Source organism: Perna viridis, chromosome 13, assembly GCF_037379345.1.
Source record: "Perna viridis isolate PV_CMFRI_1.1 ecotype Kerala chromosome 13, ASM3737934v1, whole genome shotgun sequence".
NCBI classification, from domain to species: domain Eukaryota; kingdom Metazoa; phylum Mollusca; class Bivalvia; order Mytilida; family Mytilidae; genus Perna; species Perna viridis.
In genome coordinates this window covers 20,978,257-20,997,722 of record NC_142457.1, presented here as the reverse complement: position 1 = coordinate 20,997,722, position 19,466 = coordinate 20,978,257, and the positions used below count along the sequence as shown (strand labels likewise).

The 19,466-nt window shown below is 34.2% G+C and overlaps 1 protein-coding gene across 3 annotated transcripts in view; it reads left to right on the top strand.

Moving 5' to 3' along the window:
- LOC148599901 (cyclin-dependent kinase 14-like) overlaps window positions 1-19,466 on the top strand; it is a 57,697-nt gene that overhangs the window by 9,183 nt on the left and 29,048 nt on the right. For all 3 annotated transcript variants that reach the window (XM_088557159.1, XM_088557160.1, XM_088557161.1), the window contains exons 2-3: window positions 8,463-8,528; window positions 18,972-19,012. In XM_088557159.1, coding sequence (XP_088413285.1) covers window positions 8,463-8,528; window positions 18,972-19,012 — 107 coding nt within the window. The remainder of the gene's footprint in view (window positions 1-8,462; window positions 8,529-18,971; window positions 19,013-19,466) is intronic.

Below are 19,466 nucleotides of genomic sequence, written 5' to 3'. Positions count from 1 at the left end.
GAGTGTTTCAGCAAACTTCTCCCAAAAATATTGTTTATGATTTCTTTTTAAAATGTCACTTTGATAGGAGTCTATAACAGTCAAGATAACCCTGGGTCAGATTTGCAAAGATCCTTGAAAGTAACAATACTATAGCATTGAAAATTGGCATTTTTATTTTTGGCAGGTTTTCTCCTACTTAAAATTGGATGAGATGGTGAAAATTTAAAATCGTTTTGAAACAATTCAATCATCTTGTAAACATTACAAGTCACATGATTTTCATATACATCAAACTTATTTTTCTTAGAATAGGAGGGCCAAATATGGTGGTTATCATAAATTCTCCTTTGTATTTTAACAGACCTTTCTGTAGGAGATATCGACCAAAGACCATGGTCTCATGGTCTTATGCAATATTTATATTCTTTAATGAATAAATACATGTTTTAGACTGTTTTCATGTACATGCATGTCTATTGTTATTGATTTATTGATTTATAAACCTTTGAATGGTATGGTAATTGTCTGAGTGGTTTCATTTCTTTAAAAAAATGACTAAATTAATTATAGACAGAAAATTTAAAAGTCTTGTCTAAACTAAACCCCTTCTGAATTTAAAATTAGTTCTATTAATCAGGTGTCCCAGTTTACCAAGGTTAAAAATACATATAACATTATGGGACTTTATAAAGTGTTCGGTTTAGACAGTTCTTCAATTTATTCAAGGTACATTTTAGACAGGTTCACTCTAATTAGAAAAGGTGGCATATGCATGCATTTCCTATTTTGGATGCAAAAAAACAGTATATTGTTCACTCTTGTTGATTAAAGTACATGTAACCAAGGAATGGTGGAATTTTCTCATACATGTACTTCCAGTAGGTCAGTTGCACTTACATATAAACTGCCTTCTAATCTGAAATAATTATCTACTTATACATGTAGTTATGTCATAATTGATGCAACTCAGGTATTTCAGTATTCAGTGTATATAAATGAGTTGGATGAATGTATTTAATCTTATGACTAAGTAAATGAAGAAATTCTTAAGGTGCTCAAAACTTGCTGAAATGTGATTCTATTCTGGAACAATACTATTATACCCCCACTTAATGATTAGGTAATATTTTAATGACCTTTCGGAATTTTGTTGCATTTTTCTTGACTTCCTATGAATGGATTGATTTCAATTTGGTATGTGGCTGTATATACATGATGGATGGGGCATTAATTGTCAGCGCATTTTGGTTGCTGTCTGATATCAAATTTCTGTACCGTAGGTAAACTGATCCATGCAACTATAATTGCAATCAGTCATTGATAACCATTCATTTTCTGTCAGTCATCAATCTGTCAAACCATTAGTTTGGATTATCTCCCTTTAGAGTAATGTATATCTTCCTGTGATACCTTACATTCTTATAAAATTTCATCAAAATAATAAATGACTTTTATCAGTTTAGGAGGAGTTGTGTTTACTAGGTGTAACATGTAAAACTCTTGATTTGGATTATCTCCCTTTAGAGTCCTGTGACACTAATTACATTCCTTCTTCCTATGATACCAACATTCCTATAAGATTTCATCAAATCCTTCTATCAGTTTAGGAAGAGTTGTGGTTACAAGGTTTTAATATGGAAAACCCTTAATTTGGATTATCTCCCTTTAGAGTCTTGCTATAGTAATTATATTACTTAATGCACATCTACACATGAAACACAAGCTTTCTATAAAATTTCATCAAAATCCCTTGAGCAGTTTAGGAGAAGTTGTGCTTACAGGGAATGTGGACAGACAGGGTGATTCCCTCGATCTTTGTTTGCAAGGAAATAATAATTTTTCCAAACTTTGTTTGCAAGACTTAACAAATCCTTTTGAAAATTTAAGCTTTCTATGTATAGCTACTTGCCGAAGGGAAAATGGAGCAATAACTTACCTATATCAATTTTCATTCATTTACTCTGGATGTACACTTGAATGGCAGTACAAGAAGCTTAAATTAGAAGTCAGAGGGGGGAAAGAGTGGGAATGAGTGTGGGGTGATCTCAGGGTTAAGTGGATGGGATACTTTTTTTTGCTTTACTTATTTAGAGATGAGAATTTATTTGATAGCTAGGGCGAGAATCACATGTGCTCCCCCCATTGTTTGCCATGCAATGTGTCAAGTCAATTCTTTGCATTTTAATTTTATAAATGCAATTCATAAACATTTCAATTTGCAATTTAATTTTTAAATGCCTAATGTGACAAGTGGGTCATAAATCTTTGGTTATAATGAAAATTTCTCCATGTGTCTGCTTGTATACCCATTATAAACAGGATCACAGTTAATCATTCCTTTAATTATAGGGTATTTTGACAATTTAAGTAGTACTCTATCTAAGAATCATGCAAAATATAATTCATGGGTAAAAAGCCTACCTATTTTGATTTTTGATACTTTGTTTCAATTGCCATAGTAAACAGAAATTAACATTCAATTTTTCATATAACCTATGTTCTTAGGAGATAAAAATTATATAGAATTCACTGTAACTTTCAAGGGAGATAACTCTGTATATAACACCCAAATACAGTAGAATCTATTGGATTTTCAATGTTGATTTTCTCCTGAGAGCTGACAGATTGGAATGGATAATTACACATTTCGTAACATAGACCTATAAAATAACTTAATTACAAAAATAAAAATATGAAGCGCCTTTTTGGTGTGTATCACATTATTCAGATTTTGCTTGATTCTTACAAAGACAGATATTCTTTCCTTGATTTTATTTATACATTGATTATAGCATTTATCATGGAAGATAATTGGCTGAAACTTTGAAAAAGAGGTACAGTGGTGTTCAGTTACGAAAATATACAGCCAGGTTTGTCCTGGCAACCATCTGTTTGGTGCTGTAACCTGTTTAAGAAGACTTATGATTAAAGTGCATTATTAAAGTCAACCTGTGTATTAAGACCACCTGTTTTATGTGACCATGTTTTGCTCTCCCTTGGAGAATTGATTGTATAATGAAGTGATCAGTAGTAAGATACATTAGAAATCTAACTCTAAAACATTTTGTGTAAAACATTATTAAAAAAAACACAAAAAAAACAAGAATATAATTGAAATATTTGCTTTTGCTTACAACTTTTTTTAGATACTTCAGATTTTCTTGACTTCAGATTTTCTTGACTTTAGATTTTTTTGACTTCAAATTTTCTTGACTTTAGATTTTCTTGACCTCAGATTTTGTTGACTTCAGATTTTCTTGACTTCAGATTTTCTTGACTTCAGATTTTCTTGACTTCTAAACATATAAATATTCATCCATAAAAAAACCTCAAAAATATCCTTGGAAATGTTGGCTATATTTGGTATATTGTCCTACAAAATGGTGGAAAGTTTTTAAATAATGTCTGTGAAAATAGTTGAAAAGTTTACAAAAAGTCTAAGAAAATGATGACAAATCTTTGAAAAAACAAGAAAGAATTCTAGAGTTTTATTTCACATGTAATGAACTCTAATAAGAGACGGATTGGTTCATGTAAACAGTGAAAATTGTAGAATCCATATGAGCTTCAATGTAGTTGCTAATAGTGAATCTATATCCATTTTACAGTTTGTTCAGAGGAGACAGTCATTTTGTTTACTAAGAATGGACATAAATTCCAGTTGATATGAAAAAGACATCAAAAAGTGTTTTGGACTGGTTTTCAGTTTATTCAGGGTTCAGATTATACAGGTGTTCAGTTTATTCAGGATTCAGATTATACAGGTGTTCAGTATATTCTGGGTTTAGTTTAGGCAGGTTTTCAGTGTTACTTGGTTCAGTTTAGAGAGGTTTTCAGTTTATTTTGGGTTTAGCTTAAACAAGTTTTGCTGTACAAGATTGTATAATTAGACTTATAATTGGAAGATATACCCATGTAGGTGGTTTGATTATAAGCACAAACAGATGCGCTTTCAATTTTGTATCTTTAACAAGTAATCATACATGTACATTATTATTTATAGGAATTAGTTTTCAAAGTATACAATAGTATTTTTGTGGTCATTAGAAATATTTTTGTAATTGCTTGAACATGATTTAGCTCGTACAACATGTAGGTGGATTGTTAAAAGCATTTAAAATTGAGCATAAAGGCATAAAGGATGGTGTTCACTAGTTCCCATTTTTAGTCCCATGTGATGTAATAGAATAACACACTATTGTACACAGTTACAATAGTGAAAAGTTTATTTATGGGACAGTTAAGCATTAGCAAGTTGAATTTAAGGTGAAAACTAAAATTTACTAAAAACATTTCCTTGTTGAATTTCCATGTATATATATGTACAAATGTGAAAGCAGAGATAACTCTTCAATTTTCTCATAATAGGTCTGAATGAGTGAGTGACCTCTTATGACATGATATTGATGATTTAAAAAGTTACAATGGTCCAATAATATGATTATTTAAAAAAAATGGTATATTGATCCATGCCTTCCTATCTTTTGGGGTCATTTTTGTATGTTTTAGAACCAAAGGACAAAGACCCAAAGGGATCCTTGTAAAAGTGCTAGAAAGGGGGATTTTCAGGGTATACCAGTAGGTTGGAAAGTTAAGCCTTATGAACTTATGTAATATAATTTTATAGGAGTAAATGTACATGTACTTGTATACAAAAAGCTAGTAGGATATTTTTGTCTATCGTTATGATGTAATACAAGCGTGGGCAAATGAAAGCACAATATTCATTATTGTAATTCAACTTTCTTTCTCAATTGTTTGAAGTATTGCAGTATTGGCTTATTGAAGTGAACGCTTCAATAAGAATTAGGCAGTGGAATAAACATGGTATGAAAAAATCCAACTTGAAATTTTGAAAGAGTTTGTTAAATTGGTAAAGCAGTCTTTATGTACTTCTCCATCTTAGAATCAGGCGAAATGTGTATAATGTGTGGCACATGAAGGAAAAAAAAACGTGAGATTTTATTGCATTAACTAATTAATTATACCTAATAACCACCAGAAATAACCATCAATGTGTTTGTACCTGATAACCACCAGAAATAACCATCAAAGTGTTTGTACCTGATAACCACCAGAAATAACCATCAAAGTGTTTGTACCTGATAATCACCAGAACCATCAAAAGTCTAAAATTTGTCTTTTGAAGATATTGATAGGTCAAATTCAGTTGAAATGCACTGTGGAAAAATGATGTGAAAATTTTCCTGCACTCTTTCCCTATATAAGCAGTCAAAAAAATATCTACGTCACAGATGCTTCAGGATAAACTTGAATAGCTTTTTGGTTGTTTTCTAGATATACCGAATATGTAGTAGGCGAAAATAAGTGAATTGGGGGAAAATGATGTGCCACCCATTGCCTGATTCTTACACAGAATGGTACTTAACAGAAAGTTAATCCTCATTTGCAGTTTTCCAATGAAAACTGAAATTTTCAAAAATCCATGAACACTGCCTATATAATCAGAAAACCTTGTGAATTATTTTTGAAATAATCTAGTGAACCTAATTAATATTGGAAAACCCATGTTTTCTTCTGTTTTAGTATACAGTGGAAACTATCAGAACCGAACCCTGAATAATCTAGGGACGTTTTTTTTCCGCTTTTTAGCTGAATTCCCTCATTTCAAGTCTGGAATTTAGTGGTATGATTCTTTTTTTACGGCATATTTACTTTCAATTTTGCCAATTTTTGCTTCGGTTGTAGACCTTGTAAATTCATCCCTGATAATCAGGAAACCTGTCTTAACCAGACACTTTTCTCATAATGTCTGTTACCTGTCTAAACCATACACCTGCTTAAACCAAACATCTGTCTTAACCAAATACCTGTATAATCCAAGCTCCTGTCTCAAACAACCATATGCCTAAACCAAGCACTGTCTAAATCAAGCACCTGTTTAAACCAAACACCTGTCTATACCAAACACTGTCTAAATTAAGCACCTGCTTAAACCAAACACCTGTATAACCAATCACCTGTCTAAATCAAGCACCTGCTTAAATCAAGCTCCTGTCTAAAACAACCTTATGTCTAAACAAGGCGCCTGCTTAAACCAAACACCTGTCTTAACCAAACACCTGCATAACCAATCACCTGTCTAAATCAAGCACCTGCTTAAACCAAACACCTGTCTAATCCAAACACTGTCTAAATCAAGTACCTGCTTAAACCAAATACCTGTCTAAACCAATCAAATTTTATAGTCAAATGTTTAGATTGGTTTCTATGTACTTGTGATGTTAATTCAGTTGGTAAAAAGGACAGAGTGTTTTTGATTTGCTGTGATGTAAGAATAAAAACCTCAGAGGTTTAGACAAAAAAGAGGCTTTAATTTGCCAGTTGTTTTCCTCAGTTGTATGAGATTTGTTGAGATTGTTATAGAAGGATTTAATGAGTGAAACAGATGAGGAATCGTGAGGAGTACTGTGAAAATTTGTCAGTAATCTGATCTTTTGACTTATTGGCTTCTAGATTTCATAAAGAATTTGTAGTTAATGGAAAATAAGCTTATGAAATATCAGTAAGTTAGAAATTTATATGTATACCCAATTTTCTTCTTGTGTGCATTTCGTAAAGTTGTTGATGGAAATTTGTGATTGCTTACAATTTCAAATGTTAATAGATAAATTACTTTAATCTTTAAATATGTGAAAAAAGGAAGGGTATGGAAAAGACCAAATCAAAATTTAAAGTCACCATTGTTTAATTCTATTCAAATGGCTTGGTGTATAAGGAGGGGGTGTGGGAGTGGAGGTGTAGTGGTGGTGGGGTAATGATTTTTTTCAAACATTTACTTAAAAAGTATTTGTTCATGCCTGATTTCTTTATGGATCAGATGTACATGTACTACTATATTATATTGCAATGTTATATTGCCCATCCTCTTGTCTGTACGTCTGTTCATCCATTCGTCTTTCATACTTCACACAATAACTCCAAAATGCTGCCATCAGTTTTCATTAAATTTTTGTGTGTTTTTTTTTTTTTTTTACACTTTTTAGTAAAACAGATGAGGATATTTGAATGTCATGACTTTGTAGTTGTTTGTCTGGGAAATACATGTAAATACTTCCATTTGTAATTTCACAGTTGATATTTGAATTAATTCAATATTTTACTATGTACATTTATAGCTTCTGACCGGTACTATTTATGTATAAGTCTTCAAATTCCAGGTTTACATATTTTTTTCTCTCAAAAATAGGAATTTGTACACAGGAAAATAGTTTTCACATGAAAATCATGTTAATTTCATGTGAATTTCACATGAATTTCATGTGAAGCTCGATTAACATGAATTTCACGTGAAAACTATTTTCCTGTGTACAAATTCCTATTTTTGAGAGAAAAAATATGTAAACCTGGAATTTTTTCATCATTATGACTGTTTCCAGTTTAAAATTAAGTATAATCTACTTTGCAGTCTATGTGATATTTGCCAGTAATGTACAAATTTACAATACAAAGTGCACATCATAGTTTTTTACCATGCTCATATAGGAGCTTTTTAAAAGAAAAATGTCTGCTTTTCACATAAAGTGTCCAGCAGGCACCCAGTCTTACTATTTTTTCATAACTTGGGATTGACAGATTAGACTCTAGCAAACTTTAGCAACACCAGCTTCATGGTTGATGACTTCAATTTTATTACCTTCAATGATTTCTTGGGAGGGGGCATGGTACTCCTTAGGGATCTCTGCTTTTTCAGTTCTATTTTGCTAAATCATTTCCATGTATATACATATCGTTTTTTATTTCATTATACCCAATCATGTTTGTGATCATTAACAATATTGTGTTAACCTGTGATATTTCAACCTCTTCACATATATATTTACCTCAACCAAACCTCCCTCATAATATATTTACCTCAACCAAACTGATTTTCACATTCAAAACAGTTTGATCCTAATTGCCATTTTAGCCCTGTCATACAGGAAATCGGCATCAGTTTAACATGAATACTTTTGCTTTGATATTAGCTATCATCATCCAAGTAATAGACTTATACCCAACGTCAACTTATGCCAAATAAAAAAAAAAAAAAAAAAACGATCTGCCTGTTTCCTGTTACCTACCCTAGATTATTATGCCTTCCACAGGGATGTCATTAGAAGCTGTCAACAGGTAAAATTGGATGACTACTTGCTCATCCTTTGATGGCTAATCTATTTTCAAAAATGTATGCTCTTGCAAAATTTTCATCAGTTTACCTGCTACTTTTTCTTTTTTTTTCCCTTGGTACTTAATATACTACTGGCATCCCTGCTACCCTAAACATTTTATATCCATTCTGGCTCAAACACTGTTAAAGGCCAGATTGTATCCCCTAATCAACTACTTGTAAAATGATTTTGAAAAATAAAATAATTTCCCTATCTACCTACCCTATTTTTTTTCTAGCAGCAGGAAACAAGACTGTCTCTTTTTATTTATAGTCTGAAATAAAACTACTGTTTATCTTCTAATTTCAGGAAAAAGACAAATTAGTAAGATAAAGAAGCTAAAGAAACGACTCTCTGCCAGTTTTGGAAGATTATGTAAGTATATTGTATAAGTAATACTGACAGTAAAACCTGTAGCTAGGTCTATAGAAAGGGAGACAATTTAACTGAAGAGCTATGTTGACATGTATTGTGTACCCTTGAAACTGTATGGTATACATTTTGTGAGCTTGGTACCTCAAAGTGTTTAGAGTTTTGTCTCCAGCTTGAAACACGGAAGATGCATGTATATAGTGTTCATGCTCTGTCTGTTTGTCCGTCCTTCCCTAGAACTAATCTGCTACTCCTCTGAAACTGCTGAATTGAAAATTTGATAAAAATTTCCCAATTCTTTGCTTCATCATGCCATTGGGTGCACCTCCAATTTTTTTTTGCATCTGAATGATTATTATTGTTACTGATGCAAAAAATTGGACTTTGCCATCAGTTGACCAAAAAGGGGAGAGGCATCTTCTTATCTGCAACTCCTCTAAAACTGCTGAATCGAAAATTCTGTTAAAACTTTCCCAATTTTGTATTACATGATGCCATTGTGAAACTCAAATTTTGTCTTTCAGTTTTCTTGTGGAAAATAGGTTAGGGGTTATTGTTAGCATAATGCTCACATTTTTTCTAGTTTATTTTTATTAGAATGATTTGTGAACATTTTAGTTGAAGCCCCTTTTCTCTAAAATAATTTCTCACACTAAAGGAGTGGATGGTACATTGGCATCACCTTCTCAATCTGTCCTGAAATCATATAATTCATAACAATTATTGCTACTCCTAATAGATGGATTGATTTCAAATTTGGTATAATGCTTAATATACACAGCCAAATGTGCCACACATGAGAAACATGGTTTGCAAATATGATAATAATATACCATGACCATTATATGACAATCATATGTTTCAGTTCTTATATAATTATTGCATGATTATTCACAAACGCATATGGTTACACTCCTTGAGATGTTCAAGTTTCCCATTTTAGCATTCGTTCATCATTTATCATGTATTTACACTTCGTTTTGTGTTGTTGTAAACACACGATAAACGCACAATAGAAGCGTTCGTTTAAACACATGCTAGGAGTGTACGTTTAAACGCACGATATGAGCGTTCGTTTATTTTTGTACTTTGATTATTTTCTTAAGTCAACTGTTATTTTTATAATTTTTATTAATTTAAATATTTTCATTTATTTTCTTTTCTTTTTCTTCATTATTTGTTAACATTATTATTTTTCATTATTTGTTAACATTATTATTTTTCATTATTTGTTAACATTATTATTTTTCATCGTTCGTAATGCACAATATAAGTATGCACCTATCATGCATTTAAAGGCAAGCTTGGAGCATTTGTTTATCATGCATTTAAACGCACGATAGAAGCGTTTGTTGAAATGCACAATAGAAGCGTTCATTTAATGTGCATTTGGTAGGCGTTTATCGTTCTTTGTGTATTGTGCGTTTTGGTATTGTGGGTATTGGAAACCTAAACATCTAAAGGAGTGTCATGACATATATAAATTATAGTATGATTGTTAAATGATTGCCATATAATTATCATATATGAATTGAGCATCATATGATTGATTATCATATATATGTGGCACATTTGGCTGTGTAAACAATGTATCTTTTTTAAATTAATTTGGTTGTGTACTGTGAGGTTATCAAACTCTGTTTTGTGGGATATTCATACTTGAAGGAATGTATCTGTACCTAGCATGTGTATCAACAAGTTTTGGAGATCAGGGGTTGGAAAAACAAGGGCCATTAACCCTTTTGTGCTGAATATGGCCCGTTCATCTCAAAGAAAATTATATAGGTTTTTAACAAGTGGCCTTTTTAGATTGTTACTCTTTTTGAAAAATTCTCCTAATTTTTTTCCCAACTACTGAAGGTGCATCAAGTCACCTGTTTAGGACAGAAATGGTATGCCAAATCATAGTGTACTGAAACATACTGAAAGTAATTATAATTTAGAAATTAATAACTTTAGACAGTTCAGCATCTAATCCATCACACAACTCATTAGGCTACAATGTTATTGACAGGTGAACATCATAAGATGGCAGTCTGTCATATTGTTATCTAGGAAGTTTGGCAGGCTAAGATAATGTAGTTAAAGGGGCTTCTGTGACCTGCAAAATAAGAACAGTTTTGTGAGCCATTACCTTCATTTTAAGTCTGTCTTTCCACTGGTCTTTAAACCATATTTCAACATCTTCTCAGAAACTTAGACTCTTTCTTTATACAATTTTTATAAGTAAAATTTTATTGAGTCTTAATACAGTAATCTTCACAAAGTTGTTTCTCTGGTCTATGATCTATATTTTCTTGAAATTTTAACTTTAAGATATTAAGAATCTAACACCTGTACAAGTGCAAGATAGGGACATCTCAGACACACAAAGGTTAGATTTAATTATTATCTCAATGAGACTCCGTGGAGTTAGAGAACTATTACATCTTACCCAAGGGTGTCTGAGATTTCCCAATCTTGCATGAGAAAAGCCGGTGATTGATTCTTTTTCTCAGTCGAACTAGTTTTCCAATTAAATGTTTGAATTGAAATGACCTGCATTTAACAGCTGATCGTGACATAGCAAGCCAGTGATATATCACAACCAAGTGGGTGAGATAAAGAAATCTTGAACAGCTAAAAATTTGAGTTTTCTTGTTTCTTTAGTGAGAATTAAAAGAATTTCCAGGCTGCAAAAAGTAATCAAGGGAACCAAGGTTATAGCGGTAATTGAAAGAATGTAATCCAGGGACAAAGACCAGACACGGAAAACAGACATACACAATAAAGAACATAAAGTTACTAAAATCATACATACAAAGTAACAAAAGCAAATGAGCAACTCTGACTCCACTAAAAACTGAAAGCATGGACTAGTGCACCGGTAGGGTCAGCGTCCTCCGCTTTTCTGACTTATAAAATACCAATGAACTAATTTAATTGCTACAAGTCTCTGAGAGAATGTTTATAAAATACTTGCTGGTGAACATTTTAAAATTTTAATCAAGCAATCAATCTCTTTCCCTATGAAAATAATGACTACAGTCACAGCCTGTATCTATACAGTTCTCTTTGTGGAGTAAATTCTTCCAATTTCTAATGTGTACAAAACAACTGGCATGGAATTTTCATTACCTATGATTTATCTTTAAAAATAATTAGCAGGTAATTTTATTGACAGCCTAACAGTTTAACATAGAAGTTTTCCTCAGTCTTATCAGATATTTTCTGGCAGTCACTGATAACGGTGTATGTTTCATGGTGTGTTAAAAAAAAATAGGAATTTTTATTATTTGTTAAGTTTAGGTTTTTTGTAAGAATTAGGCAAAAAGGGAAAAATCAGAAACATGCATATCAGAAATCCACCAGTCTGACAATATTATTGCACTCAAGGATGCTTTCTTTATTTGAAAAGGCTATTATTTAATCTCTGCATCACTGGATTTGCTCAGAAATTTTTCAAGAGAAGGTTGAGGTTTTGGACAGAGTTATCTGCCCTTGTACACTTTCAGTGCATTTCAATTAAAATAAAACTCAATTTACCAAAACAATATGGACAATCTCTTCTTTTTGCCTTGATTTTGATGGTGCAAATAGTAAAATTAAACTTTCAAAATGGTGATATTTTTCATACCTTATTTCACCCACTGCATTATTCTTACAGAGACTAGCACTTAAGTGTGTTTTTCCATAGACCTGAAAACAGCTGATTTGAGGTGTAGAGTTTTTGTTTGTACAGTCAAATCTATATGTATAAAACATGGCATAAAGATTTTAAACCTCAATTTCAATTTATTTTGATTTGTAGAGTGAAACTCTCTGTTATTTCTGATTTTGTTTTTTCTGTTTTTTTTTCTTCTATTGGAAGCATAGTATTCGTTCTATCTATCTGTGAAAATGTTTTTTATTTTTCCTTCTGTTTAAATGTCTGTTTGTATGTCTGTCTGTATGTCTGTATCTGTATATTTTTCTTTCAGCATGTCTATCAGTGTCTGACTCTGACTGTATGCATATATTGGCCTACATGTTTGTGATTCTCTGTCTGTCTGTCTGTTTATCTGTCTTTCTTTCTAACAGAACATTATGATTTATATACAATTTTTCCCTGTATAATCAGCCTCATTTTTACTTGTGAATTTTTTGGTGGGTTCTGAACTAATCTGCACATTCTGGATTTGATTCATTAATGTTTTGGTTATGTCAGATTTAACTGTATTACCACATAGGGGTGTGTCCGACATAGTTCAGTGTTGCATGGAAGAATAAGGTCATAAAAAAGTAAATCTATTTTCCTTGCAGAGGTTTTTTATAAGATATTTATCTTCAACATTATTTTCTGGCAACTAACTGCATGAAGAAATATGAAATTTCATTTCTTGAATATAAATATTGTAAATATATTACATATTTTTGTATTTTTGTGCATTAGTGTTTTAATTAATCTTTTAATGTGTGTGTGGTATATTGGAATCACCTTGTCTTTCTGTCCATTATTTAATCTGTCATTGCATAGAAATTATCTCTTAATCTTATGGATTAAGATAACTATGACTTGGGATAGCTTAAATTTTGATGAAAGACAATGAACAAGAGGAGTCCGGATGTTTTTGAAATCAATTATACTCAAAAAATGTATGAAATCATGCCATGATTTTGAAAGTTGGAACCATGATTTAGAAACAAAAATTAACTTTTTAGACTTTTAAAAAGGAACTGGTTTCTGAGATGTGCTGTGTAAGAGTGATATAATAAATGAAAACAACAAAAGTATTTCACTTTATGTTGACAAATCACATACAAATTGCATGGAGAAGATTGCACTTAATTACTAGATGTTTATTGTGGCATTTCAGATAATCAGAGCATCCATGAAACAACACTACTACCACCAAAAAATGTTCTTGCCTTGCTATCCTTGGCTTTTAATTCTAATCACCCCCCCTCCAGATATCCTGGATCTGCCCTGATTCTAACTATGCCCCCTCCAGATATCCTGGATCCCCTCAGGTTCTAATTATGCCCCTCCAGATATCCTGAATCCCCCATAATTCTAATCATACCCCTCCAGATGTCCTGGATTCCCCTGATTCTAATTACACCCCCTCCAGATATCATGGATCTGCCCTGATTTTAATTATGCCCCCTCCAGATATCCTGAATCCCCCTAATTCTAATTACGCCCCCTCCAGATATCCTGGATCCCCCCGTATTCTAATTACGCCCAGTCCAGATGTCCTGGATCCCCCTGATTCTAATTACACCCCCTCCAGATATCCTGGATCCCCCCTTATTCTAATTACGCCCCCTCCAGATGTCCTGGATCCCCCTGATTCTAATTACGCCCCCTCCAGATATCCAAGATCCCCCCTAATTCTAATTACGCCCCCTCCAGATATCCTGGATCCCCTCTAATTCTAATTATGCCCCTCCAGATATCCAAGATCCCCCCTAATTCTAATTACGCCCCCTCCAGATGTCCTGGGGCCCCCGGATTCTAATTACACCCCCTCCAGATATCCAAGATCCCCCCTAATTCTAATTACGCACCCTCCAGATATCCTGGATCCCTTCTAATTCTAATTACGCCCCTCCAGATATCCCTGGATCCCCCTAATTCTAATTATATCCTCTCCAGATGTCCTGGATCCCCCTGATTCTAATTATGCCCCCTTCCAGATATCCTGAATTCCCCCTAAGTCTAATTTCACCCCCTCCAGATGTCCTAGATCCCACTGATTGTAATTATGCCCCCCTCCAGATATCTTGGATCCCCCCTGATTCTAATTAAGCCCCTTCCAGATATCCTGGATCTCCCCGATTCGCATGCTTTCCAGTTTCCAGGAGTCAGGAAGGTCAGGCAGGGATAGTTCTGGGGCATGAAATTGTGGAATTATCACATTTATTCTCCAAATGCCACACATTCAAAACTACCATGGCATGAACTTTTTTTGGTGATAGTATTGTTGATATTGTAAGAGGAACTGCTCATTCTTGTACTATTGTTTAGGGTTCAATTGTAACAACCAGAGGGGACTGGCGGTACAGCAAATATTGTGCCTGTTGCTAGCTAGAAAACCCTACCTGTTTCTACCTTTCACTTAAAAAAAACTTCGGGTGTCCAAGTACATTTGAAGGGTTTGCGAATCAACAGGTATCATATGGCCACTCACCTCTGATTATAATAATTAGAGCCCTTAATTCCATCTGTACAAAGAGGAGCAGTTCCAAATATTACAACCACTTAGATGAAAGGGGAACGTTAGGAAAATGGGATTCATATAAGCACGCATTCATATGCAATTAAGAGGGAGTCCATGCAAAAAGCAGACAGTCACGGTTGCATATGACAATTTCCATCTCAGATCATAAGCGCATCTTTTTCCGAGTTGGATGTTAGTTTTTTATTAACTGCAATTGTTTAGGAGAAAAAAATATACATAGAAAGCAATGAAATCAATTGAAAATTGGAGATAATTCTTTAAGTTTTTATGAGCAACTCCATTGGTGTTTCTAGAAAAACAGAGGATGCTTACCCTACTGGTGCACCTGGTCCATGCTCCCAGTTTTTAGTGGAGTACTTTGTATGTATGATTTTAGTTACTTTATGTTCTTTGTTGTGTATGTCTGTTTTCCATGTCTGGTCTTTGACCTTTGCTTCCCCCCCTTTTGAATCTGCACCTGTAAATCTACCCTTTTGTTAGATATATACAAACTCAAATAATTCTTCAAATGTCTACATGTACATATATATAATAATATAATATTTCCTGCAACTTCTGAGTTGGATGTCACTACCATTTACACACAGTCAGTTATTATGAGCCTCTCTTAGTGTAAAGTATAGAAAATAGTAAGAAATGTCTTCATTAGAGAAGCTTGATGAATTAGGTGCCAAAAAGGCATCTAGAAGTAATTATTGTACAACAACTGTATTCTGAACATGTTGTATTTTATGGGATAAATCATTCTACCTCAATCAACACAACAGCTGTGTACATCCTGAGGTATGAGGTGAAGGCCTGAGTTAATTAATAGACATTGAGGTATGTGGTATGTCAATAGAGGTTGTTTGTCCTCTTGACTGAGGTTTGTTTATAGAAGATTTTTCTTAACCTCAATAATTATTAAGGAGTCTAAAGCTATATCAACATTTTCTTCTTAATTCAACAGATGTTTATAGTTAGTTTCATTGCTTTAATTTCACACCACTGTGTAAGGTATGGGGAGGGTTGGGCTCTCATCTTATCACTGTCTATGGTATGGGGAGGGTTGAGCTCTCACAAACATGTTTAACCCCACCACTGTCCAAGGTATGGGGAGGGTTGGGCCCTCACCCTATCACTGTCCAAGGTATGGGGAGGGTTGGGCCCTCACCCCACCACTGTCCAAGGTATGGGGAGGGTTGAGCTCTCACAAACATGTTTAACCCCACCACTGTCCAAGGTAAGGCGAGGGTTGAGCCCTCACAAACATGTTTAACCCCACCACTGTCTAAGGTATAGGGAGGGTTGGGCCCTCACAAACATGTTTAACCCCACCACTGTCCAAGGTAAGGCGAGGGTTGAGCCCTCACAAACATGTTTAACCCCACCACTTTCTAAGGTATGGGGAGGGTTGGGCCCTCACAAACATTTTTAACCCCACCACTGTCCAAGGTATGGGGAGGGTTGGGCCCTCACCCTATCACTGTCCAAGGTATGGGGAGGGTTGGGCCCTCACCCCACCACTGTCCAAGGTATGGGGAGGGTTGAGCTCTCACCCTCTCACTGTCCAAGGTATGGGGAGGGTTGAACTCTCACAAACATGTCTAACCCCACCACTGTCCAAGGTAAGGCGAGGGTTGAGCCCTTACAAACATGTTTAACCCCACCACTGTCTAAGGTATGGGGAGGGTTGAGCTCTCACCTTATCACTGTATAAGGTATGGTGAGGGTTGGGCCCTCACAAACATGTTTAACCCCACCACTGTCCAAGGTATGGGGAGGGTTGAACTCTCACAAACATGTTTAACCTCCCACTGTCAAAGGTATGGCGAGGGTTGAGCTCTCACGAACATGTTTAACCCAACCACTGTCTAGGGTACGGCGAGGGTTTAGCTCTCACAAACATGTTTAACACCACCATTGGCAAGGATAAGACAAGGGTTTAGCTCTCACAAACATGTTTAACCCCGCTACGTAATTTTTGTCTAGACCCAGGAACCTGTTCTGGCCTATTTATGGGTTTGTAAGGAATTAATTTACAATAATTTAAGAATAAGCATTTGTTGATGAGATTGTTTGTTCCTTTGACCAAAGTTTATTTAGAGACTATTTTTTAGCCTAATAAATATAATTAATGAATAGTTTTTTTTCTGGCTTCTGTATGTTTGGTTTCATTTTCACTTTCAGTTTATTTTTATGTTGCTGGAGTATATATAGATGCAACTGTTCAAGGTATGGCGAGGGTTGAGCTCTCACAAACATGTTTAACCCCACCACTGTTTAGGGTACGGCAAGGGATAAGCTCTCACAACCATGTTTAACCCCACCACTGTCCAAGATATGGCGAGAGTTGAGCTCTCATGAACATGTTTAACCCAACCACTGTATAGGGTACAGCGAGGGTTTAGCTCTCACAAACATGTTTAACCCCACCACTGTCCAAGGTATGGCGAGGATTGAGCTCTCACGAACATGTTTAACCCCACCACTGTATAGGGTACGGCGAGAGTTTAGCTCTCAAAAACATGTTTAACCCCACCACTGTCCAAGATATGGCGAGGGTTGAGCTCTCATGAACATGTTTAACCTCATCACTGTCTAGGGTACGGCGACGGTTGAGCTCTCACAAACATGTTCAACCCCACCATTGTCAAGGATAAGGCAAGGGTTTAGCTCTCACAAACATGTTTAACCCCGCTACGTAATTTATGTCTAGACCCAGGAACCTGTTCTGGCCTATTTATGGGTTTGTAAGGAATTAATTTACAATAATTTAAGAATAAGCATTTGTTGATGAGATTGTTTGTTCCTTTGACCAAAGTTTATTTACAGACTCTTTTTTTAGCCTAATAAATATAATTAATGAATAGTTTTTTTCTGGCTTCTGTATGTTTGGTTTCATTTTCACTTTCAGTTTATTTTTATGTTGCTGGAGTATATATAGATGCAACTGTTTTCCTGTACCCTCTGGTGTGGGGGGTTTCCTTGTGGCATTGAAGACCCATGGGTCAGGCCTTGAGATGGCATTTTTTCATCCTGTTATGGTTGTTGTCTCTTTTCCATTCCCATTCTCCTTATATTAGTTACCTGAATGCTCTGGTATAATTTTTTACCGCTACAGTTCTAATTGAACTTGCTCTAGATTTGCAAATGATTCATTATGTTCAATGACAACATTTTCATTGTTTTGGGTTGCCAGGATGTCAGTTCACATTGAATCAAAAAATAAAAATTCTGGTTAAAATAATGATTTTTTCTTTTAATACTTTTGTTGAAGTATACTACGGGCAAAAACCATTCACTTGAAAAAATAAATGATATTGAAAAAAAAAAAAAATCCTGTGGTTCTAAGCCTCAATCTTATACAGTGTTTAGCATATAGTGTGTTTGCTTAAGACAGGTATTTGGTTGATTAAGGTTCAAAATACATTTAAACTGCTTATATTGAAGGGACTTTATAAAAGTCTTGGGAAGACAGGGTTCCAGTTTATTCAAGGTTCCATTTAGACAGGTTTTCATTTTATTCAGGGTTCAGTTTATACAGGCTTTCAGTTTATTCAGGGTTGGTTTAGACAGGTTTTAAGTTTATTCAGGGTTCCCATTAGACAGGTTTACAGTATATTCAGGGTTCCATTTAGGCAGGTTTTCAATTTTTTTCAAAATTCCCTTTAGTCAGTTTTTGGGTTAATTCAGTATTTGGTTTAGACAAGTTTTGGATTTATTCAGGGTTCGGTTTAGTCAGGTTTTGGGTTTATTCAGGGTTTGGTTTAGACAGGTTTTGGGTTTATTCAGGGTTCCATTTAGACAATATCAGTTTTTATTGCCCATGAACACCAAGTATATAATAGATAGTAGTGTTGATATGTTAAAGAGTAAGCAAGGGAACCAAGACTTCAAAATAATATATACTCAAGGATAAATACAAGACAGAAACACAAAATGACCAAACAAAGAAACAAAAATAAATGGACCAGGTGCATTGGTAGGGTAATTGACTATTTGTCCTAATAATGAAGGTTACTGTAAATGTTTATAGAAGATTTCTTGCCTTTCTTCTTTCTTTGTTGAGGCTTAGCTATCATCTAAACACTGTAAACCCTGAAAATTTGGTGACAGTTTAATTTTTGGAAATTTCATGTTAAGACCTGCAAACATTATGAATATATTCTTCAAATAAATTATATTTTGGGGATATAATTACCTAGTTATCAGTACAGTAATTTTTGATAAAATTTGTATGTTATTTTCTTTATATTTTCAGCAATATCCAAAGAGGATACAATCCAGGAGAGTGATCAAGAGGTGAGATTTTTATTTTCAAGAAGATATTTTAAACAACTACAGTGAAAACTCTCTAAACCAAGAACCTGTCTAAACCAAACCCTGAATTAATTGAAAACCTGTATAAACTGAACACTGAATTAAAATGAAAACCTGTCTAAACCAAACCCTATTTAACTGAAAACCTGTCTAAACCGAACCCTGAATTAACTAAAACTGTCCAAACCAAACTCTGAATTAACTGAAAACCTGTCTAAACAAAATCCTGAATTAACCAAAAACCTGCCTAAACCAGACAAATTTTGAAGTCCCATTGTGTCAAAATGCATTTTGAACCTGGATAAATCGTATACCTGTCCACAACGACTGAATTCTACAGTCAGAAAGGGGTTCAGTTTAGAGAGGTTTAATGTTCTATTTTAAAAAAAAAATATAGCTGAGAGAGTAAACTTTGTTCTTTTTTACTTATAATTTT